The sequence below is a fragment of the Zootoca vivipara genome, chromosome 1 (assembly GCF_965207765.1).
Source record: "Zootoca vivipara chromosome 1, rZooViv2.hap1.1, whole genome shotgun sequence".
NCBI lineage: Eukaryota > Metazoa > Chordata > Lepidosauria > Squamata > Lacertidae > Zootoca > Zootoca vivipara.
Genome location: NC_142582.1, coordinates 26558661 through 26573795, shown reverse-complemented (window position 1 = coordinate 26573795; position 15135 = coordinate 26558661). Strand labels below are relative to the sequence as shown.

The window sequence follows — 15135 nt, the reverse complement described above, 5'->3', positions numbered from 1 at the left end:
TTGAGGGTCCCTCTACTTGCTGGACCCAGTTGGGATGGGGCAGAGGGGGGGAAAATCTCCTCCCTTCATCTGTTATTAGTGGAGATGTCCGCTGGATCAACAGGGGCACCCGTTTAATTTCACCCGTGGAAGGATATGGGTGTGTGGGTTTGATGAATTTTGACTCTCCCAAGAACATTCAGCCAAGGGACTATTGAAACACACAGACAGTATCGCTATTTATTTCACCATTAAAGTTAATTGCACAACATTCAGAGAATCTGTTTCACAAAGCTGAAATAATGGGGCCGGGGGAGGGGGGAGGCTCAGTGTGGCCACTAACATATTTGTGTAAAGCAAACATTATAGATTTCGGTATGAAATATATATGAGCTTGTTAAATGCTTACAGTAAACACATACTTAAATGTAATGGCTCTTTTTCTATAACAAGGGGAGCATTACAATTTAACAGCATCCCTAATGTTATCACAAAACTAACAGTTCTCCTCTTTAAGGTTGCGAGACTAAAACAAAAGGGTTTAGCTACGATGGGGTGAAACTGAGGTATGTCTCAGCCATTTAATCACAAACAAAATGGGCAAGGTCCAGAATATGTAGGAGCATTAAAAGTGTGGTAATACTACTTTCCCCTCCCTTTTAATGTATGCTTGATTTAAAAATCAATACTTCCCTGTAAGGTTGCTACCCGCCCAAAAGCACATCATCTGGACAAGAAGATGATTTCATCCTGAGGATAGGGATAAATGCATTTGCTGTTGATAACAATGCCCTTGCTCTCAAAAGGTACTTATAGTAAGCAGACCTTGAAGTTTAAGCACACATCCCAAGGAAGGGCCAGGTGGCCGATTGTACTGAATGAGACCAGGTGTAATCTGTTGTGGGATCAAGAAAGCTTTTCTGAAAGATGAATTGGTTTGCTGTTTGTCAGCTGTCAGTCTTTGTCTTTGCTCTGAACCAATTATAGAGTTGAGACATGGCATCATAAGGATCCTACTAGAAACTGGTAAGGCAATACTTGTGTGTTTGTGTATGTATAAATGCCTACAGTTTCAGTAGATGGGAATTCATGCAGCAGTTCTTGGCTCCAAAACGTGAGTGAATCTAAGCAGAACACAAAATAATGGTGTTCTGGTAGTAATCATACATATGCAGCTCATATAATTTGCTAGATTAAATTTAATCTAGTAGAAATAAAGTGGCACTTGTTTTTCCTGGCCCTCCTTTAAAATGGCTGCAGCATAATAATGACCATTTTAATAATTGGTTTCTTTTTTAAATCTTTTAAAACCATGAATTCCTCCTTAGAGTTTTTCAGAGCCATCCTATCCTGTATCTCTTTCTCTTCCTCAAGCAAGCTTTCTTCTGTTGTTGTTTCTTTGATTCCCTGCACAGAGAGAGAGATTTTGAAAAAGAGGAGTGTACAGAATATAAAATGGGCAAATCTCCTTTCTCTTTCACCTTTACCCAAAGAAACTTCCAAGGTTTACCGAAGTATCAAATGTCTGGTTTAAAAACACACAAAAAAAACAATGTCTTGACCCTGGATAAACTGGTTTAATATCCAGGATCGAGAGAGATCACGTTTTCAAATACTGTATATTCCTGCGTATAAGACTACTTTTTAACCCAGGAAAATCTTCTCAAAAGTCGGGGGTCGTCTTATACGCTGGGTCGTATTTCTTATACGGCGAGTATATGCCAAACTCTATATTTTAACTGGAAAAGTTGGGGGTCGTCTTATACGCCCAGTCGTCTTATACACCAGAATATACGGTAGTCATTCATGGTGGTGGTTTGGATTCAGACCAGGTTAACTGTACTTTGATCCCTTTGAAAGTAATCTAAAAGCTAGGTGTGACTAGGCATGGGGAAATCAATCCATTTTCTAGTCCATGCCACTTCTTCATGGGTTCACTCATAAATGTAGTCTGTTCCATTTCTGCATTATTCTACATTTTTTAAAAAAAATCACAAAAATCAGATTTAAATACAAATATGCATTTTAGATGCATTTTGTCTCAAAATATGTATTTTAATGCACTTTGATACTTGTTTATTATGAGAGACTGTATTGGAGTATTTGGGAAGTTTCAAAACCAGTGGATAGCATGTGCACATTAGCACAAGAGGTAGAATCAGGCACTTCCTCTTGGAATTCACAAGATTCACTAGTAATAACTCACTTGTACTATTGATTCCAGTGGGACTTTAGTGTAGCTAAGGATCTAGCCTAGGACCCACTAATTCAGACAATCCCTTCTGCTCATTCTCGAGGGGAGTAGAAAAGAAGTTCAGGAACCCATGGCCCATTTCTGACTTCATCATGTCTAGAAGTGAGGGGTGAAATGGTTTTTGAAGAGGTCCTAATTCAGCTTATATGTAGGTGCCTCACTCTATAATGATTTATGGGCTGAGTTGTCAACCTGTACTTCTGACATTTGAAAAGGGGGCGGAACTTTCCTTTTTACCTGATGAAACAAAATGAACAACAATTGTCAATGAATGAGATGAATGGCACACATATATCTAGTAGCCAGACAGGATAGTAGTATTCTAGGCTCTTTCCATCATATGAAATGACTGCTTTGGTGCCTTAAGATATGAGGGATTATGCAGTTGTGGTAGAGCTTGCAGTAGCATCTCCAAGGACAAAAGATGTGCTCAGAGACACTGTTCCAGATTTTTCCTGTTGGATCAAAGTGGCTGCAGATGCAAAAAAAAACTCAGGCAGTGGTTCCTTCCTAGGAGCTGGGCCTCTGAAACCATTCACACAAAGAATGTGATTGGCCAGAAAGTTAATTCTGTATACCTACTCTATATAAGTATTATCTGTGATATTTACCAGAGACCATCACTTACAATAAGTGCTTAAAAACCCTTGCTGGGCGTAAAAATGTAGAGGGAAGATTTTTGCTGAATGGGATACATCATGTATCTGTAACCAGGAAGGAAAGCAGACAGCGAAAGAATATTGTAAAGGCCGAATTGTCCAGCACTAATTGATTCTTGCCAGAGGCACCGCTAATTTATACCTTTACCCTTGGCTTGACTTTTAGCCTTCTTTTGTCTTCCTTCCTCTGAATCCCCTCCTCTCTTTGGCCTCCTCCCTCATTCCCACCAATGTTCTCCCTGCTCCAAGCTTTGAAGTAGCAAGTTTTGAAAGGCGATTTAAATCAAGTTTGTAAAAGGTCGCACTACTTCCTAGGCCTTTAGCTCAAAATGTCCAGCCTTAACTTGTCAGAACTAAATCACTTCTTTTTTAAAAAAAATATTTTTAAAATCTTGGATTATGTTTGAATTTCGTGGTTGGTCAGATAGCAGTTAATTTCCCCCCAATTATGGGCTTGGTTATAAGTTGCTTACACACTACACATTAAATTATAAGTCTTTACTCCCTCTTTGGAGATGTTAGGGAATTAAGCTGAAAGGCATTGAACGTATGTGATCTTAGGTATAAAAGCTCACTTTTTTTGTTAAGGTATAAATGTAAGGGAACCAGGCAGAGGGCCTTCTCAGTGGTGGCGCCCGCCCTGTGGAACACCAGATTTTCAGAAGACATCTGAAGGCAGCCCTGTTTAGGGAGGCTTTTAATGTTTCATTAAAACCTCTTCTGTCAGTGTTGTTGTGCTGTTAAAAGATTTTACTTGATATCTGCTTCTTTTTTTGGTAGTGCTTGAATCCCCCTGGGTAGGCTCCATGGGTCGCGAATTGGAACCCCGGGAACTATACCTTTGCAGAGGCATTGTACTTTCCCACTGTGGGAAGCTTTCCCCAGGGAGGAATGCCTTGTGCCATCAGGACCAACTTTTTGGTGCCAGGCCAATACGTATTGCTTTTTACCTGGCCATTTGATTCTTAGTTGGAATCATATGGTATGATGGTGTGACCCTGCCTGTTTTGGTGTTCATCTTTTAGTAGGTTGGGGTGGGTGGGTAGGATAGGCACTTTTCCTAATGCCATTTTATTTCTTTTGATGTTTGTTTTAAATTCATTTTGTTTTGTTCTGTTTTTAATTGTAAGCTGCTTTGAGACATTTTATGTAGTAAGCAATTAAGAAATAGAATAATAATATAATAGCATTTCTGAATACTGGGGGCAGACAACAGAAGAGGGATGTTGGCCACTGCCTTTGTGTGCCATGTAGGGACTTACTGAAGACATTTGGTTGGCAACAGGATGCTGTAATTGATGGACCCTTGAAGTGATGATCCAGCAGTGATTTTATGTTAAATGTAAGTGCTTAAGCCACACCCATTCCAGTCTATGAAAAAGACTAAAACCTAGTTATAGATGGTACAGATAGAGACCCATTCACATACTATTACAGTAAGTCCATTGTTTATGTCAGAAGAAGAGAAATAGTAGTTCTTAGATGTTGGTTTTCTTCATATAAACATATAAATCTAAGAAGACCTGAACCTTAATATTTCAGAGTCACATATTTAAACCCATTGGGTTTTGACTTCCATAGATGGTAGGGACAATTACAGGGGTGAATAGGCGTTTGAGCTATTATCTTTTAAAATGTGGAATGGATTTTTAAAATGCCAGCACTCATATGCATGTTCTATATGGAACATCATTATCAGCTTATAATGTACTATAATTGTTCTGCAAAATATTGGAAGGAAAAGATGCAGCATTTAGCAAAGGGACATTACACTTTCCCCCCTGCAAAATTGCAGCAGCTAGTAATGAACAGCATACAATAATATAATAAATCAATAAAGAAATCCAAACCGACAGTACCAGTAATCTCAAATCCAAACAAAATAAAACAGCTGATATGAAGATATACAGTCACAAAAGACTCACTTCTCCCCTTTTCATCATTTACCATATGCTGTATAGTGTTTCAGGAGCCAAATAGCCATTGCTTAGCTGGATGTTTAAAAGATTAGATGTATTCCAGACTCACAGTATACTGAATTATCCAAAAATGATTGTAAAGGACAGAAATTACTGCTTGTGGTCAAAATGCATTACTCTAGGGATTTAGGTTTGTTATTGTAGGCCTGTTGTGAGGCAGCCCTTTATGATAAGAATACAGAAAGAACTTGTGGTTTATCTGGAGGGAGCTAAACCATGAACCCAGATTTGCCATGCCATGGTTTAGCTCAGCGTGGTGTAGCAGCAAAGTGGCCAGGAGGAGCAAAGCAGGCATGATCTCATCCCTGGGAGCCTACACGCAGTTCCCGCTTTCCAAACACAATGCGTTCAGTGGAAATCATTCGTTAGGCGAAGGTTCGCATAACGAGCCTCTAATTTCCATTCTTTCTTATGGGAACATTTCTAATCCATGATTTGTCTCATTTCCCTCCCTTCTCCCTCCATGGTTTCTGCAGCCAACCAGAAAAGGAGAGACAAAGGAAAAACGGACTTGTCCGATTTCTCCTGCTCCCTGATTTGTCCGACCCCCCCCTCCACGGTTTGTGCCTGAAAATGGCTGCTGCCAACCAGCAAAGCACATGTAAGCTCGGGCCTAAATATGTCAGCTGCAGCGAAAGAATCAGGACTCAGGGATGTGGAGAATAGGAAAGTAAAAAAATTACTTATTTATTGCAGGCTTGCAACAAACAAAATAGCAATATGACACAGCAAGTTGGGATCCCAAAAAGCTGGCCCTGAACACAGTTTCCCTTTGACCTTTATACTCTAGGGCCAGTTTTAACAGCATAAAACATTCAATCAGGTTCGCCAGTTTAGAACAAAGAGCTACCAATGAACGTGGTCAAGGCCCATTCCGTTTACCATTTATGAACAGTATTACCCCATCCTAGATTAAGTCACCCCTGAACCAAATTTGGGCCATCCGGGATTACTACATGCTATACAATCCCTATAAGGCACATCCGGGGGTTACAATGACCCAGTAAATTGTGAAAGGATGTACTTTTAACGAACAAGTAAGGAAGTGGACAAACTCTGGCTGCTTGTATATCTGAATCTGTGATGTGTATAGCGAGATTTGGGTACTAATTCCTCATGTATGGATAAGTGAATTTTCACATGGCATGCATTTGGAAAGTGGGACCTGAATGTACATTACTTGGTCATTCATATGAAGCCATTGTTTGGTTTAGGGTGACATATGAACCAGCCCAGACTATAGATTCACAGTGTTGATCAGTCCACACAGCTTGCATATGCTGTGGGCATATTTTCCTCAAGCACAAGGTAATAAGCACTAAGGCCAAGGCTAAGCTGAGCAGCAGGTCTAACCTCGTTGTGTTGTTTTGGCTTGTTACAGCAAGTTTCTGGGATTCCAGAAGGACAAGTTTATCAGTGTCACGCCTGCATTTCATAGAGCTTTCGGTGGTACAATTTTTGTTCATTTGAGAGCATATTCATGACAACAGAAGTGCCACCAGTTGAAAGGACTGGTACCTGCATTTACACTCTTGTCAGTTGAGTCCAGCGTTCTCTACTTATAAGCTGATCACATCCATTGTTTATTATACCTGCAAATGGCAAGTAAAGGGTGAACTGGGGGGGGGGAGAGTATTATGGTTATTCTGCAGTTTTGGCTTGCCACCTCTCCCACCTGTCTGTCTTACTTCTGTAGCAAATGATAGACAAGTTTCCCCACTTTGGGTGACATTGTTTCTGGAGGAAGCTGATCAGGCATTGCAAAGACCCTTGACCAGAACTTGTCCCCGTCCCCCCCTTGAACACATGACTCACATTTTTATCACACTGCACTTATTGCCAGTTCATTTCTAAGTACAATTCAAAGTGCTGGCCATGACCATTAACTTTTCAATCGGTCCTATCTTCAAAATAAAACAATAGCACCCCAGTTATCTTTTAGGCAGTGTGCTGCCTGTGGAATCTTGCTACCTGTATCTTATTGGCTCTGGATTATGAGGGTTAATCTTCTGGTGGTCAATGTGCAGTGTTTTCTGCCTTTGTACAGAAATGACCTGATTATCCCTCATTTTTCACGAACTCCCAATTCTGTGATCCTCAGTAATGGTTTCCAAGTTTACAAAATGACAGCAAGATTTGGGGATTACATTCTGTGTTGAGTAAGTGAAGGAAGTATCTTCATTTTATTGAACTAGAGCTACTTGTTCAAAGCAGCAATCATTCAAGCCACACAGGTTTCATTTCCGGGCAAAGGTGTTCAGAGAGCTGTAAAATAAAATGCATTATGTATGGAAATATATTCAGATCATGTATACATACCACTGCATGCTTATTCAAGGTTGAGACCAAAGCCATTCATAGATAAAGTCAAACTGCAGTTGAATTAGTGTGACCCCAGTGACTAGACAACTCGGATTTAAGTTTTCGAGGAATAGTATTCTGTCTTCAAGAAACATGATACGACTTTTTGGTTCCCCTTACCTCACATTCCTTTGACCGGTGCTCAGTTCTTGCTACGTAGAGATAATGAAGCCTTTGAAAATGCACCATCATATTTATAAGCAATCTAGTGGGAAATTGGCCAGTTTGAGGAGGTAAAAGGTTCTACTTGAGAATGCATATTGCTTACCTGGTTATAGCTTGTGCCCACCATGTTGTGAGGTCATAATGTTGCCCAATGTGGGCGGGGCTTACTTTTCACTTAGAATTTTCAACCAGAAGGTTTGTCCATATATGGTGCACTGTGAACACAGAACAACATTGGCAGGGCTACACATATGCACAGTATTTCAGAATATATATTTGAAGCACTATGCCATTAGCACGCATGTACCAGGAGGAGTGTCGTTTAGTGGCTTGCCACACACTGCCTCAGAAACATACCTGCCTTTTGGACACTTCCTGTGCTCAGTGGTGTGCGGTCAGTGGACTAGGGACCTAGGCTAGTCCCCTAAACGTGCCTGGTAAATTAGAGTATTCAAGCCTGGTGGCTCCTTCCCAAAGCCTTGGAAACTTCTGCCGAGCTTAGGGAGGGAGATGTGATGCTCACACTTGTGACATGGCCCCCCCTTCCAATCGCCCTTGCAAGCTTGTGCCTCTGTCCCTAACTGTTCCTGTACGGAAAATTTCACTGCACACCTTGTTGTGTGTCGCCATACCCAGCCAGGAACAGGAGTCTCTCTCCCCCCGCCTTCTACATCCTTTCTTACAAGATTTATTGAAACCTGAAATGTGAGTGAGGCAAAAAGGGAAACTGTAGGACTTTCCCCCCCATCAGATCACTTTTGTATGAGGTCTAGTTTTGGAACATTCAGTGGCAACTTTATTAGCATTACCAATTAGTTGGATACATGGATTTAAATTTTCAGTTTTTCTATGAAAAGCAGTGTTACTTGTTAAAGTGATTATTTAGATGTTAGGGTTTTTTAAAAACTCCTTAATAAGACAAAGGAGGGAACCTAGGAAATTCTATTGCCCCCAATGTTGACACTTCTATCCGTTCTATTCCCTGCCCCCCTCCCTTGCTGGTACTTATTCATGAGAAGCTTGAGCATCTCTAGTATGAGAAAACCCATCTCAGAATGACTTTAAAGACCTTGATTGCCTGGTCTGCAGTCAAATGTTTCCCTGCTTCATTGCACCTGTTCTTCTTGCCAGGTACATGTGACAGCGCTGCAGCTATGAGTGGAATTTTAAAGAGGAAGTTTGAAGAAGTTGATGGCTCTTCGCCCTGCTCTTCGGTGCGGGAATCGGATGACGACGTTTCTAGCAGTGAAAGTGCTGACAGTGGTGATAGTGTCAACCCATCCACTTCAAATCATTTCACCCGTAAGTAATAAACCTGGAGAGTGAAGCTCTGTAGATGGTTAAAAACATTCAAATGATGTGCAATACTTTTGTCCCCTTTTGTTTACTATACTTACTGAATAATGGCTGCAGTCTTCAGTGGGCAATAGACTGGTTTGGCCCTATGGTAATATGCACTTATGCAGCACCACACATTTTAGGTCATTTGCATGGTGCTGGGTGTGTTGAAACTGGCCCTGATCAGACGAATGACTTTACCGTGGAACCATGTGGCTGAACTAGACCTAAATTGGCCAGGATCTTGAGAAGCATACAGGATACTTGAAGAACTGTCTTTGGTCATATGAACCAGCCTGGGCATCAAGATCTGATCTGTATCCAATTGTCTTCAGATATATAGCAGTCAGCCATGAGGAACAGGGCCTTAGCTTATGGCAGGCATCCCCAAACTGCGGCCCTCCAGATGTTTTGGCCTACAACTCCCATGATCCCTAGCTAACAGGACCAGTGGTCAGGGATGATGGGAATTGTAGTCCAGAACATCTGGAGGGCCGCAGTTTGGGGATGCCTGGCTTATGGAATGCCCTCCCAGGAGAGATCCACCTGACTCCGTCATTGCTTGACTTTCTCAGGGCAAATGACCTATTTGTTTCAAAAGGCATCCATAACTGAAACACAGCACCCAACTGGTGGCTTTATAGACAACTTGATATGGAAGTGCTTGTTATTTTTAATGCTTTATGTAATGATCAATCATTCACATTGTTTTTGTTTAATATTGTCTTGTTGTAGTCTATAGGCGGCTTTGAATATTCTGCATAGAAAAGCAGACTACAAATGTATAAAATAGTGTAACCCGTTGTTACACAAGCTAGTAATCATCATGTTTATAAGAGAATGGGGTGGCTGTGCTTTGGGTTTATCATACAGTTTCTGCTGTTGCCCCAGTATAGTAAGGATAGCAATTGTGTTAATGTAGTTGGCCCTGAATAATCTAAGAATACCAATGTAGGTCAATCATTACAATCCTACTCTTCTGCTGCCTATTCTGAAATCTCAGATTCCTTCTCTCTGCTTATTAGAACACTTGAACAGCAGGAATAATTGGGCAGAGAGAAAGACATTTCAGTGTGAAGCTATAAAAGATTCAGCATTGATTCTAATGGTTCCCCGAATGGTGGCCTAAGAAAGGGAAGAAATATCCCCAAGTGGGTTTGACAAAGGGGGTGGGGATAACTCATGGATGGTGCACATGATTTGGTCCAAGGTTTAATCCCAGGAGGGGCTGGGAAAGGCTGGTCTGAAATCCCAGAAAGTCACTGACATGGTATAAAGACTGTAGTACTAGATCAGGCATCCCCAAACTTTGGCCCTCCAGATGTTTTGGACTACAATTCCCATCATCCCTGACCACTGATCCTGTTAGCTAGGGATTATGGGAGTTGTAGGCCAAAACATCTGGAGGGCTGCAGTTTGGGGATGAACAAATGGTTATGGAATATGAAGGGCCTCCCAAGGAGAGGAAAGGAGGTTTCTTGTTATGGCTGTAAGGGTGTGAGTAGGGCTGTGTACACATAGCCACTGAAATGCACAGGGGTCATTTTTCCACTCTGTGTTCTTGTACATAGGGCGCTGTGGTCTAAACCACTGAGCCTTTTGGGCTTGCCAATCAGAAGGTCGGCGGTTCGAATCCTTGCAATGGGATGAGCTCCCATTGCTCTGTCCCAGCTCCTGCCAACCTAGCAGTTTGAAAGCACGCCAGTGCAAGTAGATAAATAGGTACTGCTGCAGCAGGAAGGTAAACGGCATTTCCGTGCGCTCTGGTTTCCGTCACGGTGTTCTGTTGGACCAGAAGCGGTTTAGTCATGCTGGCCACATGACCTGGAAAGCTGTCTGTGGACGAATGCCGGCTCTCTCAGCGTGAAAGCGAGATGAGCGCCGCAACCCCGAGTCGCCTTTGACTGGACCTAACCGTCCAGGCGTCCTTTACCTTTTACCTTTACACACCTTCACATTGTAGCATCATCTAAAGCGGCAGCTATTGTCAGTGTTGTCTATACACACCGGTGGGCGCATTTTCATACTAATGTGCACCAGGGTTCTCTTTCCTCAATTGGTGTTTCCATAAACTTTCTTTTAAAACATATTTTCCACAAACTTTCAAAAGATAGAGGCTGGAATCTGGTGTGTTGATATGCAAATGATACATATTGGTACATGGAGGTGGATATTAGTGGCACAGCCCTATAATGTCAGTAAAGGTAAAGGTAAAGGGACCCCTGACCATTAGGTCCAGTCGTGACTGACTCTGGGGTTGCGCGCTCATCTCGCATTATTGGCCGAGGGAGCCAGCGTATAGCTTCCAGGTCATGTGGCCAGCATGACAAAGCCGCTTCTGGCAAACCAGAGCAGCACATGGAAACGCCGTTTACCTTCCCGCTGTAGCGGTTCCTATTTATCTACTTGCATTTTGACGTGCTTTCGAACTGCTAGGTTGGCAGGAGCTGGGACCAAAGCAAAGCAAACATACTTGGTACACTTAGACCTAAGAAACCTCGCTGATGAAGAATCATCGAAACAGGGCCTTGTCCTGATGTTGATATTTACTGGAAGTTATCCTGAATAAAACTTTGTGAATATTTTTTGAAATTATCCTTTCTGGCCCGAGTTCTTGCAATTTTTCGTTTACTTCAGGAGCTGGGACCAAGCAACGGGAGCTCACCCCGTCACAGGGATTCGAACCGCCAACCTTCTGATCAGCAAGCCCTAGGCTCAGTGGTTTAACCACAGCGCCACCTGGGTCCTATAATGTCAGTAGGCCTGCCCTAATGGGAAGTGAACTGAGGACCCATTCTCTGTGTTCACATGTATTCAGCAAGTGCTTGAGAAGGACATTCTCCGCACAAAATGGGTTAAAACATTTCTCGACAATGTGCTTTTGATTAACAAAATAGTGTGGGACAAGGACTACATGGGGATAATGCTGTGTGTATAGCACGTCCAAAAGGTGCCTGCATCCCATGGTGACTGCACATTATTATGCAATGTGTACACTCCCTTAGAGAGACATTGAGATGTGGAAGAATCTTTGACTGGACATCTGGGTAGGGCTTTTTTTTTTAACCTGGTAGATTTTTATGTGAGATTTTACTGAGTTTTTAAAGTATGATTTGTATTGCATTTTATTGGGAAATGTGGGATATAAACTGCTAAATAAAATACTGCTAATCATCTTTGTATTGTGACAGTGCATGGCGACTGTAGATTGTGCAGCCAGCAGTGCTTAAGTATGTGGGATGGACATTCTAGGTCAGCATGAAGATTCGTAGATTCTTTATAAATACTAAGCACTACAGTACAGTATTAGTGCAGAGGCAGATAACATGAAGAAATCATTAGACAATTTCTGGCACTGCAGTGTATTCTAGTAGAATTCAGAACAATGCTATGGAAGGCTATGTTGCTGTCTATGTCTTCAATAACCTCACCCTTCACGGCAGCTGTGTTTTCTGGTTGCTTTGCAAAACAAAGTACAGTGGTACCTCGGTTTATGAACACAATTGGTTCCGGAAGTCTGTTCATAAACGGAAGCGTTCATAAACTGAAGCGAACTTTCCCATTGAAAGTAATGGAAAGTGAATCAATCCGTTCCAGATGGGTCCGCGGCATTCGTAAACCGAAAATTCATAAACTGAGGTGTTCATAAATCTAGGTTCCACTGTACTATACTGTATTCACTTTTTTTTTAAAGAGTGCTCTGTGAAACAAATTACTCTTTCCTTGTAGCTGAAGATGGAAACTAAATGTTGCAAACAGTTTAGTTTGTGGTATTGACAGCTGCTGGGTGCAGAAATAGCATGCCTTCTCTAGGCAAGAGTTTGCTTATGATTATGCTGGTATTTTGTAAAGATGAGGATTTGCCTGGGAGTAGCAAAAAAAAGGCTCACTTTAAGGTGGTTAGTTTTGATGGTTGGAGAGTCAAATTGATGTTTTATAGCACACACATTTTAGGGGGCGGGAGGAAGAATATTTTTAAGCTTGGGGCCCACAGTCAAGCACAGGTTTCGTTGCAATGACAGCAAATAATCTAGAGCCAGTTCATATCATCCCCAACCAGTTTAGTCAATGGTTTGGGCTGATCGGGGTTGTAGTCTAACAACATGTGGGGGCCCAAGTTGAAGAGCATTGATCTAGAGTAGTGTTTCTCAAAGAGTAGGGGCTTGGGCCACTTTTAGGTGGGCCTCATTGGAACAGCCTCCCACAGTGCCTCTTCACTTGCTTGGGTACCGAAAGGAAGGGGATAAGAGATGTAAGCTGTTAGAGGAGGAGGAAATTAATGTAAAAGGATCAGGGTGCAGGGGTAGGTGTGGTTTTGGAGGGAGGGATGAAAGAAACGGGCAGTTTGAGAGGTGGTGGGATAAGGTACAAGATGAGTGTGAAAGGAGAATGGTAGAAATGACAGGAGATGGGTAAAAACAATACTTTGAGGGGCACACGGGGGGGGGGAAGGGGGGAATAGAAAAGGAAAGGCCTTCTCCAATTAGAACCTCTGGGTCAAATTCTGCCTAAAAGGTAGAGGCTGAGTCACAATACCTCCTGAGCAAATGTCATTGCTTAGGAAACAATTGCTGCACAGCCAGAAAGTGCATTCCTACATGTAATCAAATTTTGGTGTAAATTAACCAGGAAGAACAACAAATTATAATTTTTCAACTAGGAGACAACCCTGTCTTCAACAACTTGTATCATTTGGGAAGATAAACTAGCATAGTTCCCCCCCCCCTAGCCCATTGATTTGGTTATTTATTTATAGAATCTTTCAACATAAGGTCCTGGCAATAATGTGTGTGTGTGTGTGTGTGTGTGTGTGTGTGTGTTTGTGTATAGCAAGCCCATCACAGTTATAAAAACACATACAAGTATTCCACATGGAACAGAACAGTATAAATTTCAGACTGCTCTGAGCAGAGACATTTGGAATAAAGGGACATGCTTTTGTCCTGTGGCTCTTTCTTCCAGAATTGTAGAGTGTCTTAAAAACAAGGAGACGCTAAGTCGAATTGGTTTGGGTCAGTTTCTTAATGGCTACTGTCACCAGAATTCACAAAACGCTGTAATAGTAGCTAAGAACATTGTTTATCAGCTATAGGCAAAACCAATTGAGAAATGAAATTACCAGTTTTCATTACTACACATGTCTCTTTCTGTTGAATAAGCTACAGTATAAGGGTACACAGCTTGGTGTTCTGTCCTTTAGTCTGGTATAGTATATGATTTGCATAAGACAACATGTTCCAGGTTTCAAAGTTGCTGTACAGGGGGGGGGAAGCAATGATAATAATAATGAAAACAATAAATCCGCGCTTCCTAATATAGTCCATGGATTGTGGCTCTGTCAGGAAATAACCTTGGTGATGAGGTTGAGAAAAGGAGCTGGCGCAGAGCCAGCAGCCTGCCTAGCATTGAAGCAAAGCTGTTGCTGCTTCAGAAAGAGCCTTGAATAGGAGTCTCATCTGGTTATTAAACCAGACAGTGGAGAGATATTTTCCCTCCTGGGAAGCAGTTACAAACCTCAGGCGCTGAAGCGATGTGAGTGCATGTGACGATTGCATTTCAAAGCATCCTGCGCCCTGAACTTGGGAGAGTGAGATGCAGCTTGCATAAGTGAACAGGAACGCTTGGACTCCCTGACCTAGTCCCTTATTTTTTAAACACAACTCCAACCAATGCCGGTGACTTATTTTTTTAAAAACACACACACACACACACACACAAAAACCATGTACAGCTGCGGCATCAAAGCCCTCAAATTAATGAATGGTAGACTTACAAACAAAAGCAAACCGCAGCCTATATAAACAGCAAAGTAAATCCTTCTATAACAAGGCACACTGAAATCTATGTTTGACTTCTGACCTCGTCCATCTGCCTAATGGAATAATAGGCTATTCTCTCGGGGCCTCTGTGTAATGTCTTTGTCATTGTCAGCAGCGTAGCTAGCCGCCTGGCCGCCTAGGGTGGCAAACCCAAAGGCACCCTGCCGGGGGGGGGGATATCCGCTGCACGCATGCGTCATGACGCACGATTCACGCGTCACAGTGCACGACGCATGCACACACAAGAGGGATACGCCACGGCGACACAGCAGGCCGCGTCGGGCGGTGTCCGGCAGGCCTCCCCCTCTCCCTCTGGTCCTCCCTCTGCCCATCCTTACTGCACTCGAGGCGGTTCTCCTCACAGCCAGTTTGTGCTGGCTCCGTGACCGACTCTGGAGTTGCGGTGCTCATCTTGCGTTATTGGCCGAAGGAGCCAGCGTACAGCTTCCAGGTCATGTGGCCAGCATGGCTAAGCCGCTTCTGGCGAACCAGAGCAGCACACGGAAACGCCATTTACCTTCCCGCTGGAGCGGTACCTATTTATCTACTTGCACTTTTACGTGCTTTCGAACTGCTAAGTT

The 15135-nt window shown here is 42.5% G+C and overlaps 1 protein-coding gene across 3 annotated transcripts in view; it reads left to right on the top strand.

The window, feature by feature from the left end:
• CSRNP3 (cysteine and serine rich nuclear protein 3) overlaps window positions 1–15135 on the top strand; it is a 79206-nt gene that overhangs the window by 48995 nt on the left and 15076 nt on the right. For all 3 annotated transcript variants that reach the window (XM_088660902.1, XM_035132895.3, XM_035132887.3), the window contains one exon: window positions 8529–8699. In XM_088660902.1, the coding sequence (XP_088517028.1) occupies window positions 8529–8699 (171 nt within the window). The remainder of the gene's footprint in view (window positions 1–8528; window positions 8700–15135) is intronic.